The 22,466-nt window shown below is 53.6% G+C and overlaps 2 protein-coding genes across 6 annotated transcripts in view; both read right to left on the bottom strand.

The window, feature by feature from the left end:
• Positions 1–2,739: 2,739 nt before the first annotated feature.
• NCKIPSD (NCK interacting protein with SH3 domain) lies at positions 2,740–13,085 on the bottom strand. The gene is made up of 13 exons (XM_025988646.2): positions 12,785–13,085; positions 10,216–10,325; positions 9,761–9,965; positions 9,476–9,566; positions 8,819–9,309; positions 7,373–7,543; positions 7,137–7,223; positions 6,908–7,046; positions 6,747–6,827; positions 6,474–6,602; positions 6,289–6,381; positions 5,990–6,162; positions 2,740–3,648 (listed from the first exon to the last, which is right to left on the bottom strand). Exons 1-13 carry the CDS (start codon positions 12,953–12,955, stop codon positions 3,445–3,447), a joined length of 2,145 nt encoding a protein of 714 aa, XP_025844431.1. The 5' UTR covers positions 12,956–13,085; the 3' UTR covers positions 2,740–3,444.
• Positions 13,086–14,963: 1,878 nt separating this feature from the next.
• Positions 14,964–22,466, bottom strand: part of IP6K2 (inositol hexakisphosphate kinase 2) — a 32,385-nt gene continuing 24,882 nt past the window's right edge. For all 5 annotated transcript variants that reach the window (XM_025988621.2, XM_025988630.2, XM_025988634.2 and 2 more), the window contains 3 exons: positions 19,914–20,089; positions 16,359–16,534; positions 14,964–15,739 (listed from right to left, as the gene is read on the bottom strand). In XM_025988621.2, the coding sequence (XP_025844406.1) occupies positions 15,239–15,739; positions 16,359–16,534; positions 19,914–20,089 (853 nt within the window). In that variant the 3' untranslated portion in view covers positions 14,964–15,238. The remainder of the gene's footprint in view (positions 15,740–16,358; positions 16,535–19,913; positions 20,090–22,466) is intronic.

Here is a 22,466-nt window from a genome sequence, read left to right as displayed (position 1 = left end):
GCAGTTTAGCGCCTGCCTTTGGCCCAGGGCACGATCCTGGAGACCCGGGATCGAATCCCACATCGGGCTCTCAGTGCATGGAGCCTGCTTCTCCCTCTGCCTATGTCTCTGCCTCTCTCTCTCTGTGTGTGTGACTATCATAAATAAATAAATAAAATCTTTAAAAATAGATAGATAAATAAATAAATAAATAATAAATAAATAAATATTATGGCGAACCAGAATGACTAAAAACAAACCAACCAGTCTGACAATACCAAGTTTTGGGAGAGGAGCTGGGACTCACATGACTGGAGGAGTGTACACTGGTACAGCTACTTAGCAAAACTATATGGAGCACTGGCTTGCGACCCTGCAGTTCCACTCATGAGAATATCCCCCACCCCCATAATGCATATGTGCAACAAGAAGACCTGAGTAACAATGTCCATGATGGCACTAATCTTAACAGACAAGAACTGGAAATTGAGAGGTCATCAGCACTGAATAAATGAGAGTATATCCCATACAACTTTGGGGGTGAACAAACCGCAACTACATACTAGGACATAGAAACTTAATGGCAAATGAAGCAGCCAAACACAAGAGTTTGAACTGTATGGTTCCATTTATGCCAAGTTCAAGAACAGGCAAAACTTATCTGAAATTTCCTCTAGGGAGGATGAATGTGTCAGTGATGAATTGGGGACACACACAAGTGGGCTTTGGGGACTGGTGCTATTCTATTTCTTGACTTTGGTAGTGGTTATGTCAGCATTCTGATTCATAAGTCATTCTGCTGTGCTCTCTGTATACTGTAGATTTCATGGTTATGTTATTCTTCCATAAAAACAAGAGAGAAACTATTGTTTTCACCTACTTTTGGGAGTCTGTATCAGGCATGCGATCTTCACTCAAGGCCTTACCCTGGAGTTGCCTGATGCATGGGTAGCCTGTGGTCCGTTGTGCATGTCCCACAAGCAAGGTGCCAGCACCTTTATATACCTCCTTCTACCCCAGAGGTCAGTCTAAACCCCCATCCCTCATTGCCCCTCAAAATCTTTGAGTTTTTTTTCTTGGCCCCACCCACCCAAAACACTCCCATTTGGGTGGCTTAGGTGTCTCTCTCTGTCCTCCTGCCTCACCATATCCCACATTTACCCTCCTTCCAAGCAGCCAAATGGGTGTTCTTGCAAAGACGGTTCCCTCACTGAGGAATTCTGTGGCTAATCATTTCGTCTTATGGTTCTAATTTTGTGTTCTGAGAGCACCATCAAGGTGTTTGCTGAGGGAGTTGTAGAGTTCTGGATCCTAAAAGAGCATGTTTGCTGCCAGAGGCCAGTTTTTAACTGTCACCTGGAGCTCTTGCATGCCTTACAAACACATGCCAGGGCTCCTTGGCCAATTGCACAGAAATTGGACAGGGCTTCTGATACTTCCTGCCGTGGGCTTACACTTTGCTCATCATAGGTGCTGGTGCTGGGACAGATGTCACAGCACAGCCCTGCCCTCCCAAGGTTGGTGTGGGCATCACAACAGGGAACAGAGCAAGGCAAGGAGGCTGTCAAATATTCCTGCCTCAGCTTCTCAAGAAACCTGTGCTTGTCACTGGATCATACTATCTCGAGAGGAGAACCATGGTTCTCTGCTTTCAGCACTCCAGTGAGGAAGGAGTTGTGACTGGAAGTCCATGTCATTGACTCTGGATGTGAAAAGAAAGAACGCCTCCGGGGTGAAGGGGAGTGACCAGGGTGTGTCACACAGTTCTACTGGGGAGCATTCTTTCAGGCCCTAGTCAGGTCCAGCAGGTGACCCTGGGTGCTTAACCTGAGAATCAAGAGTTAAGGAAGGATGTTCCCCATCAGCCTCCTGTGCTTTGCTTCCATGAGTTCCCTGGCAGATGTTCCTGCCTCAGCTTTCTGAGGACCTGTGTCCAGGGGACCCTACCCCTAGCCCTGGCCTCTTTCGTGCTTCTTGCTGCATTACAGTCTTGTTGGGAAAGTAATGGAACAGCCCTCTCTGCCTTCAGCATCCTGATAAGAAAGGAAAAGTCGTGACTGGAAGTCACTGTATCAATAATTCTGGATGTGTGGAAGTGTCTGATGAGGATCGTCCTGGGTGAAAAAAAAGGGAACTGATGAAAACCACTTCTGATGGTGTCTGCCTGTGGGTTCCTGCCCCTCCCCCATTTATGGCGAGAGCCTTTGTTAACATGGGAGCCCACATGGAAAATGAAGTTTTTGCCAAATGGTCCCTATCTGCAAATAGTAGTGTAAATTGAACCACATGCTCGTTGAGATACTCCCTTTGGCCTACTCTAATGACCAAATCTCTGAAGCTGAAAAATAAAGGGGATCTTGTTGGACCCACTGACGAATGAGGAAGGGAATAGAGCTGAGCAGGGCCTGGATATGCAGGGAGTCTGGGGCTGCAGTGGAGCCTGCTTAATTTGAAGTCAGCTACGGAGGACAGGGTTTCAAACAGGGTTGAAGTGAGGTCTGGAAGGGCAGTCACCTGCAAACGGATGGGGGGGGGGGGCACTCACTGGCTTAGCTGTGGCCCAGAAGAACTAGAAATGGGAACTCAGGGAGAGACTGGAACAGAGCTCAAGGGACCCCGACAGGCCTCTTAGGGAGCATCCCCTCCTTATAGTGGAGAGGTCAAGACAAGCAAGTGGCAAGGTCCTGAAGCCCCAGTGCCCCTTCCCATCCTCTCCCACCACAACCCAGGATCATACAGGGCTCCTGATCACACAGCCTGTTTCCAGATGCCTGTGATTTATTTCCAAAGGTGAGCTGCAGCACACAGGAAAATACACATGGCTTTTCAGTCTGTCTTTACAGAGAAAATAGATTCCTTCATTGGCGTTCTGAGTGCCATCACCGTATCCTATGAAGCTCCAGAATTAGATGGCCTGTTTCTAAGATTCTGCTTTCAGAGCAGCAGCTTGGCCAAGACCTCTGGGGGTAGGAGCAAGGGAAAGCGACCCCCAAGGGGAGGGGGGAAGCACATGAGCAGCACTCACTGCAAAGCTAAGGCAAAGAACAGAGTTGGCGGAAGGTGCCTGCCCTTACCCCAAGGACACGGCTTGCTGAGGCCCAGGACCCAGACTAGGCAGGACAGGGATGGGGGCTCTGGCCCAGCCTGGAGCAGCAGCAGGACTCTGAGTGTGCATTTGTGTTGAGGGGAGGGGGCATGCTGAAGAGGCAACGCAACCTACCGGGAGATGGCAATGGAGGGGGGGCCTTCGGCTCACACAGGCCCTCTGCCCCAGCACAGCTCCCAGAACGTGGTCCCCAATCTTGCACTTGGCCCCTTGTATTGGCTGTACTTCAGGTGGGGGGCCCTGCTTGGGTCCCTTTTCACCACGACCTCCCCCCGCACTTTCTGTGCAAAACATTCTAAGGGCCAAGCTTCCTTATCCCCTGCACCGTGACCAGGGCTGCAGGGGACGGAGGGAAGGCGCTAGCTGGGGTCTTCGCCCAGCACGGGGAATTCCTTGCACATCTCTCGGACAATCATGCGGTCCATCTGGCCCTGAGGTGAGGCTTCCTCTTCGGTCAGGATGCGCCTCAGCGTGGCCTGCAGATCGGGGAGCCGATGGCGGTGCTGCAGGTAGGGCGTGGAACGGATCACAGCATGCATCAGGGAGAGGTACTCCACGCGCAGCTGTGGGAAGAGTGGGCAAGCTCAGAGACGCTGGGGAGGCACTGCCACCACCACCAGACAGCAACAGGCTGCCCCATGGGCCAAAGGGCCCCTAGCACTGGAGATCAGGGTTGCACCCCTGGCACCCACAATATGCCTGGAACAGAACTGGCCTTCGAGAGCCACTGAGTGAGTGAGGGAATGGATCATCCCAGACACAGGCGGTCCCAGAACGCGGCCAGCCCTTCGGAGCTCTGGCTCAGAGAGGTGGCAAGGGGAAATGGCCAGCTCCTGCCCATCTTCAATGCTGGGCCCTCACGGGGCACTGTCTGGTCAGGGGACCCCTGCTTCTCACTCCCTCCTCCTACCCTGGAAGATCTCACTCACACCCACAGCTTCAAATGATGATCCACACTTATACCTCTGGCCCTCTCTAGTGAGCTCCAGATGAGAATATCAACTGCTCACTTTTCACCTCCTGCACACCTCAAAGAGAGCTTGTCCCATATATCTACCATCAAACTCATGACCTTCCCTATCTTCCCCAAACTGAAGGCTTTCTCGTGTTTTTTTTTCTTACTAAAGGGCAGGGTCAAAACACAGGTGTCCTGATGCACCCTTCATATCCAACACCCTCTAGGACCTGGCTGCCGCCCTCCCTTCCGCATATGTGGCAGCCAGCTCCAGCATCCACCTCCCCAACCCCGCACCTTTGGCTGAAAATGCTTCAGTAGCCTCTCCAATTGGATACTCCAGCTGCTCCTTTGCCTCACTGAGACACCCAACCCATTAATCTGACCCCAGTGCTTCCCATTTGTCTGTCCCCTTTACTGACCCCTGTCACCATCCCTCACTTCTCTCTGTACCTGTGGTTAGAGGAGTCAATACCTTCTTTGGGCAGCATCGTCCTGTAATCCCCAACCCTGGTCACACAACCCTGCAGTCCAACCCTGCAGCACCTGCAAATCACCTCCCAGCGTCTAAGCAGTAGTCAGCCACAAGGCTGTGTGCAGGCCTGAACTTCCTTCCCTATCACAGATGTCACACGGACACGCACTGTCCTGGACTCCCTCACTTCAGGGTGCGTGAGCTACTTGCCCACTTTCTCCCGGTTTCCAGATCTAAAGTGCCTGGACAGCTGGCCTTGTGCTTCATGGGGAAAACAAGCGACCTTTCTGAACGCTCATGTCTTGCCCTCCCAACTTCCACATCTCACCTGTCCCCACCAGGATGAGCCACCCTGGCCTCCGCTGTGGGGGTGTGGGGGGTATCCATCCACAGGCCCAGGCTCTCCCCCCCGCACCTGATCTCCTCGCCAGAGCAGTGGCCCCTCTCCTGAACACATCAGCCATTTCTTGATGTTTACTGGATCATTCTCTCTGGCCCAGAGATCTTCCTACCTTTAAAATATTTCCTGACACCCACATCCCCCTCCAGTGGGTGCCCCCCACTCTCACTTTTCTGCTCCCTTTATAGGAAGACTCACAGGAGTTGTCTCTATTTATGTCTTCCAACGTCCCCCTTCACTCCCCTCCAACTTCAAATTCTCTCTTAAATGTTCCATTCAGACCCTTCACCCTCCACTGCACGGATATAGCTTGTCAGTCACCTTAGCCTCTGTGGGGCAATCCCAACAGCCAATTCGTAGCCGCCGTCTTACTCAGGCTCCTAACTGTGGAGACAGCTCATCTCCCACTCCCTCTGAGCCCTGCTTTGGGCTCTCGGCCTCTGGGTTTTCTCCTAGGTTCCTCCCTACTTGTCCTCGCTGTGCTCACACCTGCAGTGGTGGCCCTGAAACAGGCCGCCCATCACATCTGTGCAAAGGCAATTGCACAGTTGTGTCCCTTCCATCCCAACTCTCCATCGCTCCCTGACATGCTCTGGACCTGGCTGTCTAGTGGATATCTTCTCGATCTCAATACATAAAAACGCAACTCTATCTCCCCCCTCAGAGAGTGCCTCCCCACCTCTGCGATCACACTTCATCCGTCTGGTTGTTCAAAAGAAGTCCAGGGCAAGCCCAGGGACTCACCTCTGATGCACGCAAACCTGACCTCTTCCCCCGTGGCCATGGCCTCTCACTGCCCACCCGGGCCCCCTCGACAGCTGTGGCTGCTTCCTTGAGGGTCTCCTGCCTGACCACCTGGTTTCCTCTACCCCAGCTCTGTGTAGGCAGCCTGGCCCAGATCAGCTCACCAGGGCTCCTCTGGGTCTGGGCACAACTGCCATGGGTTCTGAGTGGCCCCCACATTGACCTGGCTTCAGCTGCAACCCTGTCCCCAGTCTCCGCTCAGTGTCCTGTTTCCCCTTCATTTTGTTTCAGTTTCCAGCTTCCAGCCCTGCCGCAGCCACCTCCAGGCACCTTGTCTCCAGGTGACAGGTCTGCGATGTGGCGCACAGTGATGTCAATGAGCGCCATCATGTCCGTGTGGTAGAAGATGGCAGCTGTGGCGGGGCTGGCGAATACATCCTGCAGGAACTTGAGGATGGAGTGTGGCGGCTGCGGCTCATGTTTGAAGATGCGCACAGGGTCGTCTAGGAGGCAGGGGGAAGAGGGCTCAGGGTGGTCGTCATGCGGGACCCATAGCCACCACCAGGGGTCATGGGGTCACGGAGCCAAAGGACAGTAAAGTGGCACCGCACAGGTTCCTGGGCCCTCACCTCCTCTGTTCAGGAGCAACAGCAGCTTCTCAGAGAAGATCTTGACGTTGGAGTGTTTGCTAAGAGCGGTCATGATGACGTTCTGGTCAGGCGCTGAGGAAAGACATGGGTGTAGATACAGTGCACGGGCACCAAGCGAGGAGCCCCTAGTCGGTCAGCCACCTCCCGCCGGGCCCTGCCCCCACCTGGCAGGTGCAAGTTGAGAGCCAGAAGCAGGTTCATGCAGAGATCCGGCAGCTGCTCTGTGGTGTCCAGGGGCAGCCCGTCCTCGACGATGCTCAGCAGGAACTGGGCGAAAGGAGTGCCCAGGTGCTCTGGGCAGGGGCACACAGGATCTGAGCCCTCCCGGCCTCTGCACCCCACCCAGCCCCCTGGGTTTCTGTCAGCCCCAGGATGCCCTATCCCTGTCAGCCCCGGGCAAGCAGGTCCCCAGCCCCACAGGCTCCCAGCCCGCTTACCATAGTGTGCGTAGGGCACTGCCTCTCCCATGGAGAAGACCATGGCCAGGATGAGGGCAGAGTAACAGAGTTTCTGGTGATCTGGAGGGCAAGGCAGGCGGTGAGAGCCCCCACAGACAGTGGGAACCCCCCATGTGGCAGGAAGCTCCCCCAAGCCTCACCCTGTGTGTCTGTCTGCATGTCTCGTGCCAGCTCCACAGGCAGCACAGATGACACGAGTGTGGAGATGATGGCTGCATCCAGGCTGCACATGGCACCAAAGCATTTGAGGAGCAGCAGCCGCAGTGACACCCGGTGCTCCTGGCAGGAGACCCTGTGTACTCAGTGCCCAGAACCTGCCCCTCTACCTGGGTGTCCCCATGCCCCCCCACCCCTCTGCTTCACACACACCATTTGGTAGTAGGCCACCAAAGCCAGGACAGACTCGAACTCATTTCTCTTGCACATTTTCTTGCAAACTTCAGGGTCTGCATCAGTCTGCGGGGAGGAGGAAGCGTGACAGACTCAGTGGGAGCCACATGGCCACACGCACGGGTGAGCTGAGTACATGCCAGGGACACTCCTAAGCACTAGAGGGGGATGGTGCGGGGGGAGGGGGGAGACACCTGTGGGCCCCCACCCCGCACCAGAATGTGCAGCAGCTCCTCCAAGTAGCAGCGGATGACACCCTCGTCCTCGTACAGGGCCCAGCTGCGCTGCTGGGCATCATCCTTCCGCCGAGCCAGGTCTGCAAAGATCACCTCCAGCCGCTGCTGGTCATGGCAGACCTGCCCAGAGGGCAGGGCGGTGCTCAGGTCCTGGAGGGAGAGGGTGAGGCACAACTCAGCACACTCCTTGCCCATCACCATCTTCAGGAAGCTCCTGAGGCTTGGAAGTCAACCCAGACCCTGAGGATGTCAGGGGCATGAGCTCCAAGCCAACGTCAGGCAAGGGTACCCAGGCTCGCCTCTCAGAGCTGCCCCTAGTTTGTGTCCTCCCAGAACCTGTGAGGGGACCAGCCCCTGGTTCTCTTTCTTCCTCCCCTCTGCCCCGCCTTGGGCTCCCACTAAAGACCTGCTCCCATGGCCCACCTCAACACCAAAGCTCCCAAAGGCACTAGCCCAGGTCTACACTGCCTCTGCGAGTGACTACTCTGCCCTAGGCCTGATAACCTGCTGGGACTAGACCCTGCATCTGTGGGTGCCTTCCAAGTACCTGCCTCTCATCCCAGACCTGTATAAACATCTTCCATGTGGAAGGCTACCGACCGTCACTGCCTGAATGTGACTGAGATGCTACCCTCTGAATCCACCACACCACATGGTGTCGGGCCTTGTCATCTTGCCACCTCCTGTCTCCCGAGTGCTCCCAGGCTGGCAGCACCTGTCCTGCCCAGCACAGACAAGCCTGGGGACTTGCTGCACCCCGCCCCCCATGCTCCCACTGCAGCTACCGGGTCCTAGGGCCCTAAGGAAGGTCCTTGGGCCCATCTGGTCCCCATCTGGAGATGGTTCACTGCCCTCCAATCCTGCTTCCTGACCAGCGCCTCAGCCCTGGCAAAGGATCCCACCCATCTGTGATGCCCACGCACCTGACTCACACCTGAGTCAGCACTGAGGTCTCTGCCACAGCTCTTGAAGCACCCACTCCTCTCCACTGTCAAGGCCAGCACGGCACTGTGCTCTCTCACACCCTGTGTCCACTCCTCCCCTGCAGCCAGAGAGGACTCCCGGCTACTCACATCTGGTCTCATCTGTCACAAGCCCCGAGCCTCACCTCCTCCCACCCCACCTGTTCCCTCACTCCCGGCCCTACTGCCATGCTGGCCTTGAACCACTTCTCCTGCGAGCTACGCTTGGTCCTGCCTTCCGGCCCCTGTCTAGCTAAGCGTCTGCCCAGAATGCTCTTCCACCCTTTCTCCTTCAGGGATCAGCTCAAAGGTCCCTAGGCACCCAGCACAATGAAGGCCAAGCGAGAGCTCAACAGGCACCTGTCAAGTTAAGGCTGAACACAAGTGTGAGGGTGGGAACGGGGCAGGGAAGGCAGGGTGGCCCCAGGATGGGGAGGCCTCTGGCCCTGCCGCCTACCCTCACCTTGCCCTCTACCAGCGAGAGGAGGACCTGCTCCATGACAGGCGAGCTGGCCGGCACAGAGGCCTGGATGTGACCCACCACGACGCCAATGGCCACACGGCATAGCTCGTGGCTCAGGCCGGTGTTTCTCCGCACAAGCTCCATCAGCTCTGCCCCGATGGTCCTGGGCACGGCAGGCTCAGCCACCACCTTCTCGTCTGTGGTCCCCAGGCTCAGAGCACCCAGGGCCTCCAGCTCATCAGGGGCTGAGGTGGTATCGACTGCTACCTCCTCTGCAGGGGGCTCAGGGGCCGGCACCTTGGAGGGAGGGGGCTGAGCATGGGACACAGTGGTATGGGTGCCTCGGCGGGGCACGGGTGGGGGCGTGGGTGAGCAGCTGGGGCCCAGCTCAGACGAGCTAGAGCCGGTACAGAGCGTGTCAAGGGAGGTGCTGCTGACTGAGGAGCCGCTGGACACAGAACTGCCCCCGGAGGGTGTGGTGTTGCGGCCGCCTGTGGGCAGAGAGTGGATGCTGTGCTGGGACAGCCCCCTGGGCCCTTACCCCTCCAGGCCCTGAGCCCCACCCCCCCAGCCCAGAGCCCCAATTTCCTGACACAAGCAGGGTAACCATTCCAAGCATAGGGTGTCCCACTAACTGCCCCAACCCTGCCTTCTCACCACTTCCCAGGGCCATCAGGGCCTCCCGGTCTCGGCGCTTCACGGGCGGGGGCGGCGTGGCGGGAGCTGCTCGGCGAGGCTGTGGCGGGATCTGGGAGGACAGAAGTGGGATCTGGGAGGACAGGCTGCCACACCTGGGGAACCGGCCTGGCTAGGGCCCTGGGCTCTTGGCATGGGCGGGGCCATGGCTCTGTCTGCATCACTGACCCAAGTGACTTCTGGCACCTCTGGACCAAGCCTAAAGCTCCACTCACCTCCCTTCCCTGGGATATCCTCACCACATACCTGGTAGAGGCCTCCATCGGCTCCAAGATACTCCGAACTGGGCAGGCTGTGCTGCCGCTCGAACCCAGCTCGACACATCCCATTGGGTTGTCTGGCGGCAGCAGCGTCCAAATGGTGATCACTGGTGGATGGGGTCATAGCTGCAGGACTGGAGGCTGAGGGGCCTCTGCGAGACAGGGTCTCTTTCCGGTGGTGGATCAGCTTCCTGATGGAGGGACGGGGAGATTACTGGGTGAGTTACCTTAAAACTCCTGAAGTCCTTATATGCTGCCTGCTTGCAGGATGCAAGGCCCCTCACAGCCCAGGCTCCTCCCCCCTCCCTCCCGCTCCACCCCACTCTGCACTACCCTCTGACTCTACCCTCCAGACATCCCCAGTACTCACTGAAGGACCCCCACCCGACTATGCACACAGGGATGAGGAGGGGGAGGGCGCCCTCCCCCTCCCCCACTCACTGGAGGACTCCACGCTGCTCCAGGCTGTACTTGCCACCATCCCGCATGGCTGCATTGTGCACAGCCTCAATGGCCCGGTCAATGGCTTGGAGGACATCCTGCTCCAGGCCCTGGGCAGGGGCAAGGATGGGCGGTTAGATCTGGGGGCCTAGTGAGGGTGAGCCCATATCTAGCCCAGTATGGAACCCAGGGCAGACCAAGGAACATTACAGCTAAGGCCTGGAATGCGAGACATGAGCACAAAAAGCTGAACTAGAATATGAAGGTTCTCAAATTGTGTCACTCAGGGAGCTGGGAGACGGGGTGGCCCCATGCTGCTGCTTTACATATTGGGGCCCCAGTCAGGCCCCACAGTGAGGCTCTCTGAGAATCAGGGATCTAGAGCAAAAACAAGCCCAGGGACCCTTAGCTTGAGACCAGGAGTACATACCTAGTCTATTCCCAGGCTTGGCTCAGGGCCCAGGCTGAAATGCCAAGCAGGGAGCCTCTAGTGTCTGGAACCCTTAACAAATCACTCTGGATCTTGCGTATCCTTCTCAAAACCAAGGTCACACTCCAGAATAGCCCTGTCCTCGTAGAGCCTTCTGCAGATCCTGGGGGCCTGACGGACCAGCTGAGGATGGGCCAAGGGGATACCCTCTTTCCACCCCTGCTTCTAGCTCTCATAACCCCCAGCTGTTCCAGAATTGCCCTGGGAAGCAGCAGTTCTGTGTTTGTGGTAATGGATGGACATAAGAGAGGGGCCTGGCCCCTGCCCCAGATTCTGTACTGCCAGACCCAGCAACTCAGGAGTCTAATCCCCCCAGCCAGCCTGGCACAGTGTGCAGAGCAGAGGGTGGCAGCTGGGCGACCATCCACCTCCACCCCTCCCCTGTCCACGATGGGCCATAGGGCTACATGGTAGTCTCAGAACTGAGGTGACGTCACTTCAAGCGGGGTCTAAGAGGCTTTCTGATGGGGCCAGACAGATGGATACAGAGGTCAGCAAAGCCCTCCAGGTAGCATGGGGTATGCCGGGATATAGGCAGACAGCAAGCAGAAAGCGGGACAGAAAAAGAAACACCTATCCATAGAAAACAGGAAAGGGGGGGAGAGGGAGGGAGGGATAGAGGGAAGGAGGGAAAGGAAAAGACAGGCAGAGGGAGACAACGCAGAAAGAAATTGAGAGCTGGAGACAGAGAAAGGCAGAGAGTTGGAATGGCAGACAGAGACAGAGTTAGGGAGACAAAGACAGGGAGATATGCAGAAAGAGACTAGGAGGGGGACGGCAGCTTCTTGGCCCTCACTGAACACCAAGCCCCAGGGGACCCTGGAGAGGAGCCTCATGGCCCCTTGAAGAAGAGTGTTCCAATAGGCCCCCAACTCCAGGGAGGCTGGGTCTGACACGCAGCCCTGTGTCCAGGGCCCCAGTCACATACCCCAGGCACTCCTAGATGGGAGCAAGCTGAGGGTCCTGGCCCTAGGGCGCATCCTCTCTGGTAAGACCAGATGACATCTCCAAATTTATCCTGTTATTTCTGTCCTGAACTGGGCTGGGACAGGATGTTTCTTAAGGACTAGAGACTAGAATGGGGCGGGGGTGTCTGGCACAGGCCAGGCCTGGAGGCTCCAGGCCCTCCTTTCCCCTGAGGTCAGAATAGACACCGGCTGGAGACACTGCACCCCAGCCCCCACAGCAGGACTATTCTTGGTGAAACAGGAATTGGAGATGCAGCCTCCACTGGAAGGAAACAGGGCGACAGCCCAGGGGAAGCCATGAAGAGGCCTCACTTCCTCACAACAGGAGTGCCCCCCACCCCAGGCTGGGGACAAGGAGGGATGGAACTTTTCACTTTTAGAGAGAATTAGTCTGGAAAGTCAGGGCCGGAGGCTTGTGATGGGGAGTTTGGGGAGAGTAGTGACAGGCAGTGTCAACAGGGGCTGAGATTTTTGGTTCCAAGAGGGTGGCGGGGTGGCAGTCTAAAGATGAGCTTAGGGGATGGCTGAGTACTGGAGAGTCAAAGACACTGAGGTCTGGAGGTTCAGTGGATTATCAATGACTCTAGGGTCTCAGTGGAGGAGTAGGGACAGAGAGGATGGTTGGGGAAACAGGTGGTCTCAGTGGTGGAGGCAGTGGCTCCAGCTGGGGGTCTGAAGGTGGGAGGCAAGAGTGTGGGATCCTGGGGATCCAGGAAAAGGGCCGATTATGGGCCTAGGGTCTCAGGGATCTGGGAAACTGATCAGAATTCGGTGGTGCTGGAATCTCAGAACCGAGTCTTGAATTCCACTCAGATGAGGATTCAGATATTGGGTCTCAATGGGTCTGGGATCCCAAGGAGTCTCAGTCCCAGAGTTAGGCTTCCTGGTCTGGAGTCCTCAGAGTTGGCTGTCAAGGGCCTGGCCTTTCGTGGGGGTGCGGGCTCTTGGGGTTCCAGTCCTCATGAGTCTGGGGTCTCAGGGTCAGGTGCTCAAACTCTCTATCTGCGGGAGGTCCCGGCGGGCTTGGGGCTCTCCGGGGTCGGTACCGAGAGCCTACAAAGGGGCCCAGTCTAGGGACCGCGGAGGCCCGGCCGAGGAGGGGCACACTCACCTGCAGGCGGCGCAGGTAGGCGGGAGGCACGTAGCCCGTCTCGCCACTGCGCGCCCGCGCCGCCAGCCACCAGTGCGCGCTGCTGCGCTCCAGCACCAGGAAGGTCTCGCCCGCCGCGAACGCCAGCGCGTTGGGCTCCGCCGAGCGGAACGCGTAGAGCGCACGATACATGGGGCCGGGCCGGGCCGCGCCGGGGCAGTGGAGGCGGCGGGGGCTGCGGAACCAGGACGCCAGGCCCGGAGCACCGAGATCGCCCCGCCCCGCCCCGCCCCGTGACACATGACGCGTGCGCGCACCCGCCCTCCCGCCGCAGCCCCGCCTCGGGAGAGGGGCGGCCCCAGCGCGGATCGCGGCGCCCCCTGGCGGCCCCGAGCGGGGCGGTGCGGCCCGGAGCGGCTCCAGTCTGCGGTGAGTCGGGTCCGGCCCCCCAGACTCCGAGCCTCGCAGCCTCTCTCGCCCGCCGCAGCTCCTCCCGCCTGGCCCTCCACCCCAGCCCAGGTGCTGCGGCCCGTCCTACCTCCCGAAGGAGCGCTCCGCCCGCAGCCCAAAGGCAGCGCCTGTGTCCTGCGCTCTAGGCCCCCGCGTGCGGGGCGCGCTGGGGGAGTGGATCCTGACCTACTAAGCAGCGGCGTAGTTAGTCCCATTGTTGCGTCTCGCTGATCCAACACTGGGAGGCGCCCGCGGGGGCCGGTCTCCTTGGTGTCTGCAGGCTTCAGGACCCCTCTCCACCCTACTCCAGCCACAGGCACGAAACCAGGTCGGCCGTTCCCATCCGCCAGTCCTTGCTGCCCACTCACCTACTCTCTCTGCTAGCTTCTCTCTACTCCTCTATTGTGGGTCTTCCATAGGGTTTCCTCTGCCAGGGACTCATTTCCCTCCCTCACAACCTAAGGTTATCACACAATTTCAGTCGCTGTTACATTGCCCTTATTGTCTTTACAGGATTTACAACTTCAAATAATCGGACTTCTGATGCTCCCTTCTGAGCAGACAAGAGAGCTGCTGAGGGTGGGGAGGGGGGTGCTCTGTGGCCTCAAGAACGTATTTACCCCTGCACCCCTTTCCAGTCAGCCCTGACCTGTCCTTGATGTCTTGAGAGGGAGGGACCCAGGGGAGAGGCCCTAAGGGTCCTGGGGGCCTCCTATTCCTGTCCAGGGACTGGTCCTGCCACATTCACCACTGGAAGCCTGGGCCCAGGGTGCAGGGACTGTGGGCACAAACAGTTGGCATTTGTGGACATAGTGCACATAGGCATAGTGGGCCTTGGAGGAGGTGCTGGGAGTTTTGGGGAGGTGTGGGGCTGTTAGAACTGGACATCAGGGGATCCCTGGGTGGTGCAGCGGTTTGGCGCCTGCCTTTGGCCCAGGGCGCGATCCTGGAGACCCGGGATCGAATCCCACGTCAGGCTCCCGGTGCATGGAGCCTGCTTCTCCCTCTGCCTGTGTCTCTGCCTCTCTCTCTGTGACTATCATAAATAAATAAAAATTAAAAAAAAAAAAAAAAAAAGAACTGGACATCAGGACCCTACCTTGGCTTCTCCCAGGTGTCTGGTTCTGCAGTTCAAGACCTCCTGCCACACCTTCCAGGGCCCTCCTAGCAAAGAAGTAGCTCTTAGGGGCTGCTTTGCCTGGGGCTGTGTGGATGAGACTGCCATAGCTGTGGGTAGCAGCGGTGACATGTGGTATGGCTAAGAGGACCACACTGCCCAGAACACTTTCTCACTGGGACTCCCCACCTCCTAGGACCTTTTGCCATGGAGCCCATAGTTGCCAACAGACCAGAGCTTGACAGCTACTTGAGGCCCCAGTTTGGCTCTAGGACGTCTGACATCACAGTGACCAACCAATTAGCTGCTGCCAGTGGTGCAGGAGCTGGATTCAAGGTCTGACACACATGCTGCCCAACTTTGTCTTAGGCTGCATGGAGGGCAGGGAAAGACATGTATCAAGAGTCAAGTAGTTCTTTGCTTAGGGAGTGCTGGACACTAAGCCGATACTAACCCCAAAGAGACCCAAGGACCGAGCCAAGAAGCTGTGGTGACTTTAGGGTCTCTGAGGTGGGGGCACTGGCAAGGCGAATATTCCAGGACTAGGGTGGAGGAGACAGCATGTGTGAAACTTCTGAGGGTTGGGAAAGGGGCTGGCTGACTGCCCCTAGTAAGAACAACAGCAGCACTGTGTACAATTAACAAAAAGATTTGTATTAGAACATTTACACTCAGGGAAGAAAGAGGTATCTGCATCATCAAATGTGGAATGTTGAAGAAATAGTTAAAATAAATAAAAGACTCCAAACGCGGTTGGGGCTGGCTCAGGCTGGGACTCACAGAGGCCTCTGCACATCAGCTCCAGGCTGCAGGGGCCAACGGCCTGGCCATACTGGCCTCCTCCCCGACGCAGCACAGCTGTGCCTGGGACACACAGAGTCTCTCGGGTGCTGGTGCAGCCAGCAAGCTCACTCCCCACTTTCCTCACTGATCTCTGTGACAATGTCTATCAGGCTCTGGAGCCCAAAGATATAGCCAGCATCCTGGCCCTCGTGTACCACGCTGTCCTCGCCATACAGCCTGCAGGTGGTATGTGCAAAGTCGATCATGCGCACGTCCACTGAGCTGGTGCCGATGGGCTTGTAGGCATAGGCACCAGCAGATTCGTCAGCTGACTCCTCTGACAGGTCCTCCAAGTCCTCAGCATCTGAGTCCAGGGCCACCTCAGGCCATTCCTTGCCATCATAGATGACCAGAAGGGAGCTTGAGTAGAAGCGGTAGGACTCCTGTCGCTCCAAAACGGCTTTGAGCTCAGCCAGCTTCTTCAGCACAGGGCCTAGGAGCTCACGTCGCAGATACCGACCGTTGTGGAAAAACTGGAAAAGTGCCTCCTTGAAGCCCTGCACAGATAGCTTCCGTCCATGGTACTTGTTCATAAACATTAGCTGCCCGCTGCCTGCTTGGTACACCTGTGAGAAGGAGACCAGCAGGTTAGGTACCGACAGCTATCTCAAAGCCTGAACACTGGCCAACAGCAATACAACAGCCCTGGATCAGACACCTGTCACACAAGACGCAATCCTCTGATCAAAACACATTCAGGGAGATCCCTGGATGGCTCAGCAGTTTGGTGCTTGCCTTCGGCCCAGGGCGTGGTCCTGGAGTCCTGGGATCAAGTCCCACATCAGGCTCCCTGCAGGGAGCCTGCTTCTCTCTCTGCCTTTGTCTCTGTGTCTATCATGAATAAATAAATAAAATCTTAAAAAACAAAACAAACAAAAAAAACACCCATTCAGGATGCAGCCCTCTGATCTAGTTCTGTCCCCAGGCCCTTGCTTAGTGTATGGATTAGTGGAGAGAGCCTAACCTTCTTGCCTTTATTCCTGCTCCTGTACAGAGGCTCTGCACTCAAACAGGACAGCCCCAGAGGGTTCATCCAGGCATGCGTTCTTTTTATCAGAAAGCGACAGACTTGCTCAGCCATGCTGGAATCTTGAGAAAACAGGACTATATGCCAGGGTTCAGGAGTGGCAGCTACCGAATACCCTAACCCACCCACGCTATGCACCAGCATTCCATTCCCCTCACCTGCATGCCACACACACGGACACCAATGACTGCAGATGTGCTCTGCTGGCACTTGCGGATCTGGTTGGCTGCCTTTTCCTCTGAAGCGTCATCACCATGCTGGCGGGTACCCATCTTGAGGTCCAGGACACAAGGCACCTCATAGCGGGAAGTCAGGTTTTCCAGTAAGATGAATTCTGAGTGGTTAAGGACAATCCTCGCTCTAAAAAGAAAGTGCTGCTACATGGGGCCTTGGCACTCCCAGGGCACAATGCCTGCACACAGTACCTCAAAGAAGCCTAAGTCCACAGAGGGCCCCCTCAGTCCTGCTATCCCCCCACATAGGGAGCCCAAGGCTAAAACTCACATTTAATTCTTGTCCAGGAACTGGCTGGTTCTAGATTTGACACAGGCCTGGGTTCCCCCAGCCTGGAAGACAGACAGACACACACACACACACACACACACACCTTCCTGAACTTAGCAAGACGTGGGAAGAGGGTTCCACACCAGATTGTCCTAAGTTATAAACAGACACCAAATAAGTAAATCCTGTAGCCTTATATGTGAACTGGAAATATCTGTACGAACTCATGAAAATTTTCTCATTAAAATAAATGTGTATTTCCCTGTTGTGTGGCACCAAAAACGGCTAGAAACAATGACAAGATAGACGTATAAGCACCCCTAGCACCCAGACCAGTTTTCCTGGGGCAGGGATTGGTGAGCATGCCCCTCCCTGGCCCGGCCTCCGAGGTCCCTAAACTGGACCCCATTGTAGGCTCTCGGTACCAACCCCAGAGAGCCCCAGGCCTGCTGGGACCTCCAGCAGATAGGTAGTTTGAGCATCTGACCCTGAGACCCCAGACTCATGAGGACTGGAACCCCAAGAGCCCACACCGCCAAGAAAGGGTAGGCCCTTGAGAGCAAACTCTGAGGACTCCAGACCTGTAAGCCTAACTCTGGGATTGAGACTCCCTGGGATCCCTGACCCACTGAGACCCAATAAGACCCAATATCTGAATCCTCATCTGAGTGGAATTCAAGACTCGGTTCTAAGATTCCAGCACCACCAAATTCTGATCAGTTTCCCAGAGCCCTGAGACCCCCAGACCCATAAATGGCCCTTTCCCTGGATCCCTATTTGTTGTATAACCTGTAAATTAGAAATCATTCTTAAATTTTTAGATCAAAAAACATAGAATACTTCATGACATATGAAAATTAAAGGATATGCAAATCTTGGTGATACAGTCATGCTCATTCATAAATTTAATTATCTATAGCTACTTTCATGCCACAATGGCAGAGCTATGACAGACTGACTGTACAGCCTGCAAAGCCTCATGTTTAGGTTACTATTTGGCCCCTTACTGAAAATGTTTTAACTCCTGCCTTAGAGGAATGAGGAACTCACATCTGGAGCAGAAAACATACATGACCCTGGGACCATCTTTTCATACCAGAAAGTAAGGCAGCCATCACAGACTACCGTGATTATGTCAGAAGGGCTCAATAGTCTATTTTAAAAGACCAAACATGGGAGAATTTGCACATCAGTAAAGACAAAAACTACAAATGGAATAAACCATATAAAGTATGTTTAAATTCACAGATTTATAGTGATGTTGAAAAACTCACTGGTCATCTTTGGAGGATGGTGAAAAACCCACCCATTATTCCAAATATTTAGTAAATAAAGGAAAAGAAACATTTAATATGCCTTTCCTATAACAACCATACCTCAGCAAAAGCATGCAGTTGATGAGGAAAAGTTTATAGATTCCAGCTAAGAAGGAATGACAAAACTAGAAAATCACCTAGTGGGAAAAGGGATCTAAGACGATAGCAATACAGGAGGAAAAAGACAAAATAGTGTACTTGCTAACAGCCAATACTATCTCAGAGGGATTCTTACCCCCACCCCAAAAGTGAACCTGCATCTGATCAAGCCTGGAGATCAAATTAGCAACTTAATGGAAACAGAGGAAAAAGAGTAACACCACAAGAATGTAATCAGTAAAATCCAGATGGTGTGAAACTTTAGAAGACCTAGTTTCTTTCTTTTTTTAAAGATTTATTTGAGGGAGGAGGGGCAGAGGGAGAGTCTTAAGCAGGCTGTCCGCTGAGCATGGAGGCCAACTTGGGGCTCAATCTCACAACCCTGAGATCAGAACCTAAGCTGAAATCGAGTGTCAGCCACTTAACTGACTATACCACCCAGGCACCCCAAGACCTAGTTTCTTTGACAAGAAATTTCCAAGAAGAAAAACGGAAAGGGTATTTTAAAAGCTTTAAACACAGGATGCCTGGGTAACTTAGTGGCTGAGTATCTGCTTCAGGCTCAGGGTGTGATCCTGAGGTCCCGGGATTGAGTCCCGCATCAGGCTCCCCACAGGGAGCCTGCTTCTCCCTCTGCTTATGTCTCTGCCTCAATAAAATCTTAAAAAAAAGAGAGATTTAAACATTTTGACCAAATGCAAACATTTGACCAATTCAAAAATTCAAACCTCACTTGGAAAATCCATCAGTATAAATATATTTCTGAGACAATTAGGGAAATGGGGACACAAACTAGATACTTGATAATGAGGAATTACTGTACTTTTGAGGAGCAATAATGGTAATAACACCTTAAAATACCCTTCTCCTAGAAATGCATGCTGAGGTGTGTGCAGGTGAGACACTTCAGAAAGAGCTCGGCTGGGAGTGCTGGGTTTAAGAAGACTGTCATGGCATGAGATGGACATAAGTGGATTAACTGCTAAACCTGGGTCACTGGTACTTATAAGTTCAAAGTATTATACTATGTCTAACATGTTTAAGATTAAAAAAATAATCAGTGAAACATAGCTTAATGGGTTAGAAGGGGAGAAAAAAAGAGGGCAGCCCCGATGGCTCAGCGGTTTAGCACCACCTTCAGCCCAGGGCACGATCCTGGAGACCTGGGATCGAGTCCCATGTCGGGCTCCCTGCATGGAGCCTGTTTCTCCTCTGCCTGTGTCTCTGCCTCTTTCTCTGTGTGTCTCTCATGAATATATAAATAAAATGAAAAAAGAAAGAAAAGAAAAGAAAAGAAAAGAAAAGAAAAGAAAAGAAAAGAAAAGAAAAGAAAAGAAAAGAAAAGAAAAGAAAAGAAAAGAAAAGAAAAGAAAAGAAAAGAAAAGCCCCTGTGCCATTCTTCACATACCAGTCTGGTGAACCAGGATTGAAAGATCAGCACCATCCAGCCACCCCACCCATGGCAAGTAAGCAGTCTGGGGACTTCAGAAAACACAGACCAGCCCCTTGTACTCTAGGCTAAAGCCTCCCTGATGCAGGTCGGTCCCTCCAAGAGGTGCCCCTCACCTGCTTCCCTACCACCTGTATTCCCAGACCAGCCCCTGTTCCTGCGGGAACGGAGCTCTGCTTGCGGTTACTATACAGGGTATCCTGACACAACCTGCTTGCGGTTACTATACAGGGTATCCTGACACAACCATGACTAGAAAACAAACCCAGCTTCTTTGAGATCTTAGGGTCTCATCTGCCCTCTCCCTCCCCCCAAAGCAGAGACACTTTGTGAACAAAGGATACTGTACTGGTTCCGATGTTTTGCATTCTCCTTCATTCTCTGTAACTGCTGCTGGTGACATTTCATGCTCCATGGGTTAGAGTGTTTAAGCTGGGAACTGATATTCCCCTTTTTCTCTACACTGTAGTACAAGACTTCAGATTTTTTTAACCACTCGAACTCTTCTTCTAATTTGTGGCTGTAAGGAGACAAGAAGCCAATAAATCACAACGTCTTATCAAAATTGAGGGCCAAAGAGGCACAAAAGATCTTTTGGAGTGATGGATAGTTTAAGGTCTTGATGTGGTGAGAGTTTCAGTGTATACATTAAACACTTCAAATGGATACATTTTATATAAGTGTATTATAACTCAAGAAAGCTGATTTTTAAAAAATTGAGGGGCCAGCTCACTTTTTTCTACCGTTAGGAAAGCCTCAGATGTGAGAACACCCTGTCTCCCCCTGCACCTCCAATCCACCACCCCCATCTTATCCCCACCTCCTGCCCCAAGCCGCAGCCTTTACTGCCCTCTTCTAGGTGGTACCACTCCCTGGCTTCTAATACCTGCAGGTTCCCGGATTCCAAATGCTGGAAACCAGGAAAAGCTGAATTGAAATCCCATGGGAATAAGCCAACCTGCTTAGCTGCATTATATATACTTCAATCTATATATATTATTTATATATTCACAAGCTCTGACAAGGAACGGCACTTGGAAGGCTCTGTATAGCTGGATCCCACATTTCAGGGATGCCCAACTGATCGTTTTGTCTTCCACCACCAGTGAGGAACCTGAGGTGATGGGATGGCTCCTCGCTGGGCCTGGCACAGGGCAGGTGCAGCAGCAGTGAGTGACTACAACTCTGCTTATCCACAGTGGCATAATTTAACCCAGAGTCTTTTTTTTTTTAATTCCTTGTATGTTTAGACTTTATTTCAAAATAAATTAACTAGCAGGTTATATATCCTAACAAAAGGCTAATAACAGGGGCAGCCCCAGTGGTGCAGCGGTTTAGCGCTGCCGGCAGCCCAGGGCGTGATCCTGGAGACCCTGGATCAAGTCCCACGTCAGGCTCTCTGCATGGAGCCTGCTTCTCCCTCTGCCTGTGTCTCTGCCTCTCTCTCTCTCTCTGCATCTCTACGAATAAATAAATAAAATCTTAAAAAAAAAAAAAGGCTAATAACATTTATAAGGCAGAATAAACAACAAATCAGATGACTTCATTATGTCTTTTTTTAAAAAGATTTATTTGAGAGAGAGTGTGAATGAGAAGAGAGCAAGAGAGCGAGATGAGGGGCAGAGGGAGAAGCAGACTCCCCACTGAGCAGGAAGCCTGATGCAGGGGTAGATCCTGGGACTCTGGGACCACAACCCAAGCCAAAGGCAGACACCCAGCCAACTAAGCGATCCAGGAGTCCCTGGTTTGTTTTTGTTTCTGACACAGAGAAGGGGAAGAAGGAGAGAGAGAGAGAGAATCCTAAGCAGACTCCATGCAGAGTGTGGAGATCCACGTAGGGCTCTAACACATGATCCTGAGGATCACGACCCGAGCCAAAATCAAGAGTTGGACACTTAACCAACTGAGCCACCTAGGCATTCCATGTCTGCATTTATATAGTGGATTTGGGTAATATGGTGTAAATCTGACTCATTTTAAGTCTGTACTTTCCTTTGTTTATAACTTCCCTTTAAAAATCAATTCCTAGGGGCACCTGGTAGCTCACTCAGTTAAGCATCTGACTCTTCATCTTAGTTCAAGTCTTGACCTCAGGGTCATGAATTCAAGCCCTACATTGGGCTCCATGCCGGGTATGGAGCATACTTAAAAAATAAAAAAATCAATTCCTAGATTTAGGATATATTTTCAAAGGCCAAAGTGGTAAAATTCCACTTCAAAAAAAAAATCTTATTTTTATTTATTTTTTTAAAGATTTGATTTATTCATGAGAGACAGAGAGAGAGAGAGAGAAAGAGAGAGAGAGAGGGGCAGAGACACAGGCAGAGGGAGAAGCAGGCTCCATGCAGGGAGCCCGATGTGGGACTCAATCCCGGGGCTCCAGGATCACACCTGGGCCGAAGGCAGGCACCAAACCACTGAGCCACCCAGGGATTCCCCCCCCCCCAAATTTTTAAAGGTACATTTTTAAAGGGGTACCTGGGTGGCTCAGTTGGTACTTTCTGCTCAGGTCATGACCCTGGGGTTCTGGGATCAAGCCCCATGTCATCAGGCGGCTCCTTGCCCCTTGGGCAGTCTACTTCTCCCTCTCCCTCTGCCCATCCCCCAAACTTGTGCTTTCTCTCGGATAAATAAAATCTTTTAAAGGGCAGCCCAGGTGGCTCAGCAGTTTAGTGCCACCTTCAGCCCAGGGCATGATCCTGTGCATGATCCTGGAGACCGGGGATCGAGTTCCACGTCAGGCTCTCTGCATGGAGCCTGCTTCTCCCTCTGCCTGTGTCTCTGCCTCTGTGTCTCTCATTAATAAATAAATAAAAATCTTAAAAAAAAAAAGTACATTTTTATGTAGCTTTCTCTAAATTTGGTAAAAGTCACTTTTGTTTTAGAAAGTACACAAA

The sequence above is a fragment of the Vulpes vulpes genome, chromosome 9 (genome assembly GCF_048418805.1).
Source record: "Vulpes vulpes isolate BD-2025 chromosome 9, VulVul3, whole genome shotgun sequence".
NCBI classification, from domain to species: domain Eukaryota; kingdom Metazoa; phylum Chordata; class Mammalia; order Carnivora; family Canidae; genus Vulpes; species Vulpes vulpes.
Note: the sequence above shows the minus strand (reverse complement) of the source record. Positions and strands in the feature narration are given on the sequence as shown.

Coding starts and splice junctions, on each gene's coding strand:
- NCKIPSD (XM_025988646.2), bottom strand. CDS start 12,955: ATGTATCGTGCGCTCTACGCGTTCCGCTCGGCGGAGCCCAACGCGCTG. Junction 9,310..9,475: donor CCTGATGGCCCTGGGAAGTG/GTGAGAAGGCAG, acceptor CTCTGCCCACAG/GCGGCCGCAACACCACACCC. Junction 7,544..8,818: donor TCTCGCTGGTAGAGGGCAAG/GTGAGGGTAGGC, acceptor CTCTCCCTCCAG/GACCTGAGCACCGCCCTGCC.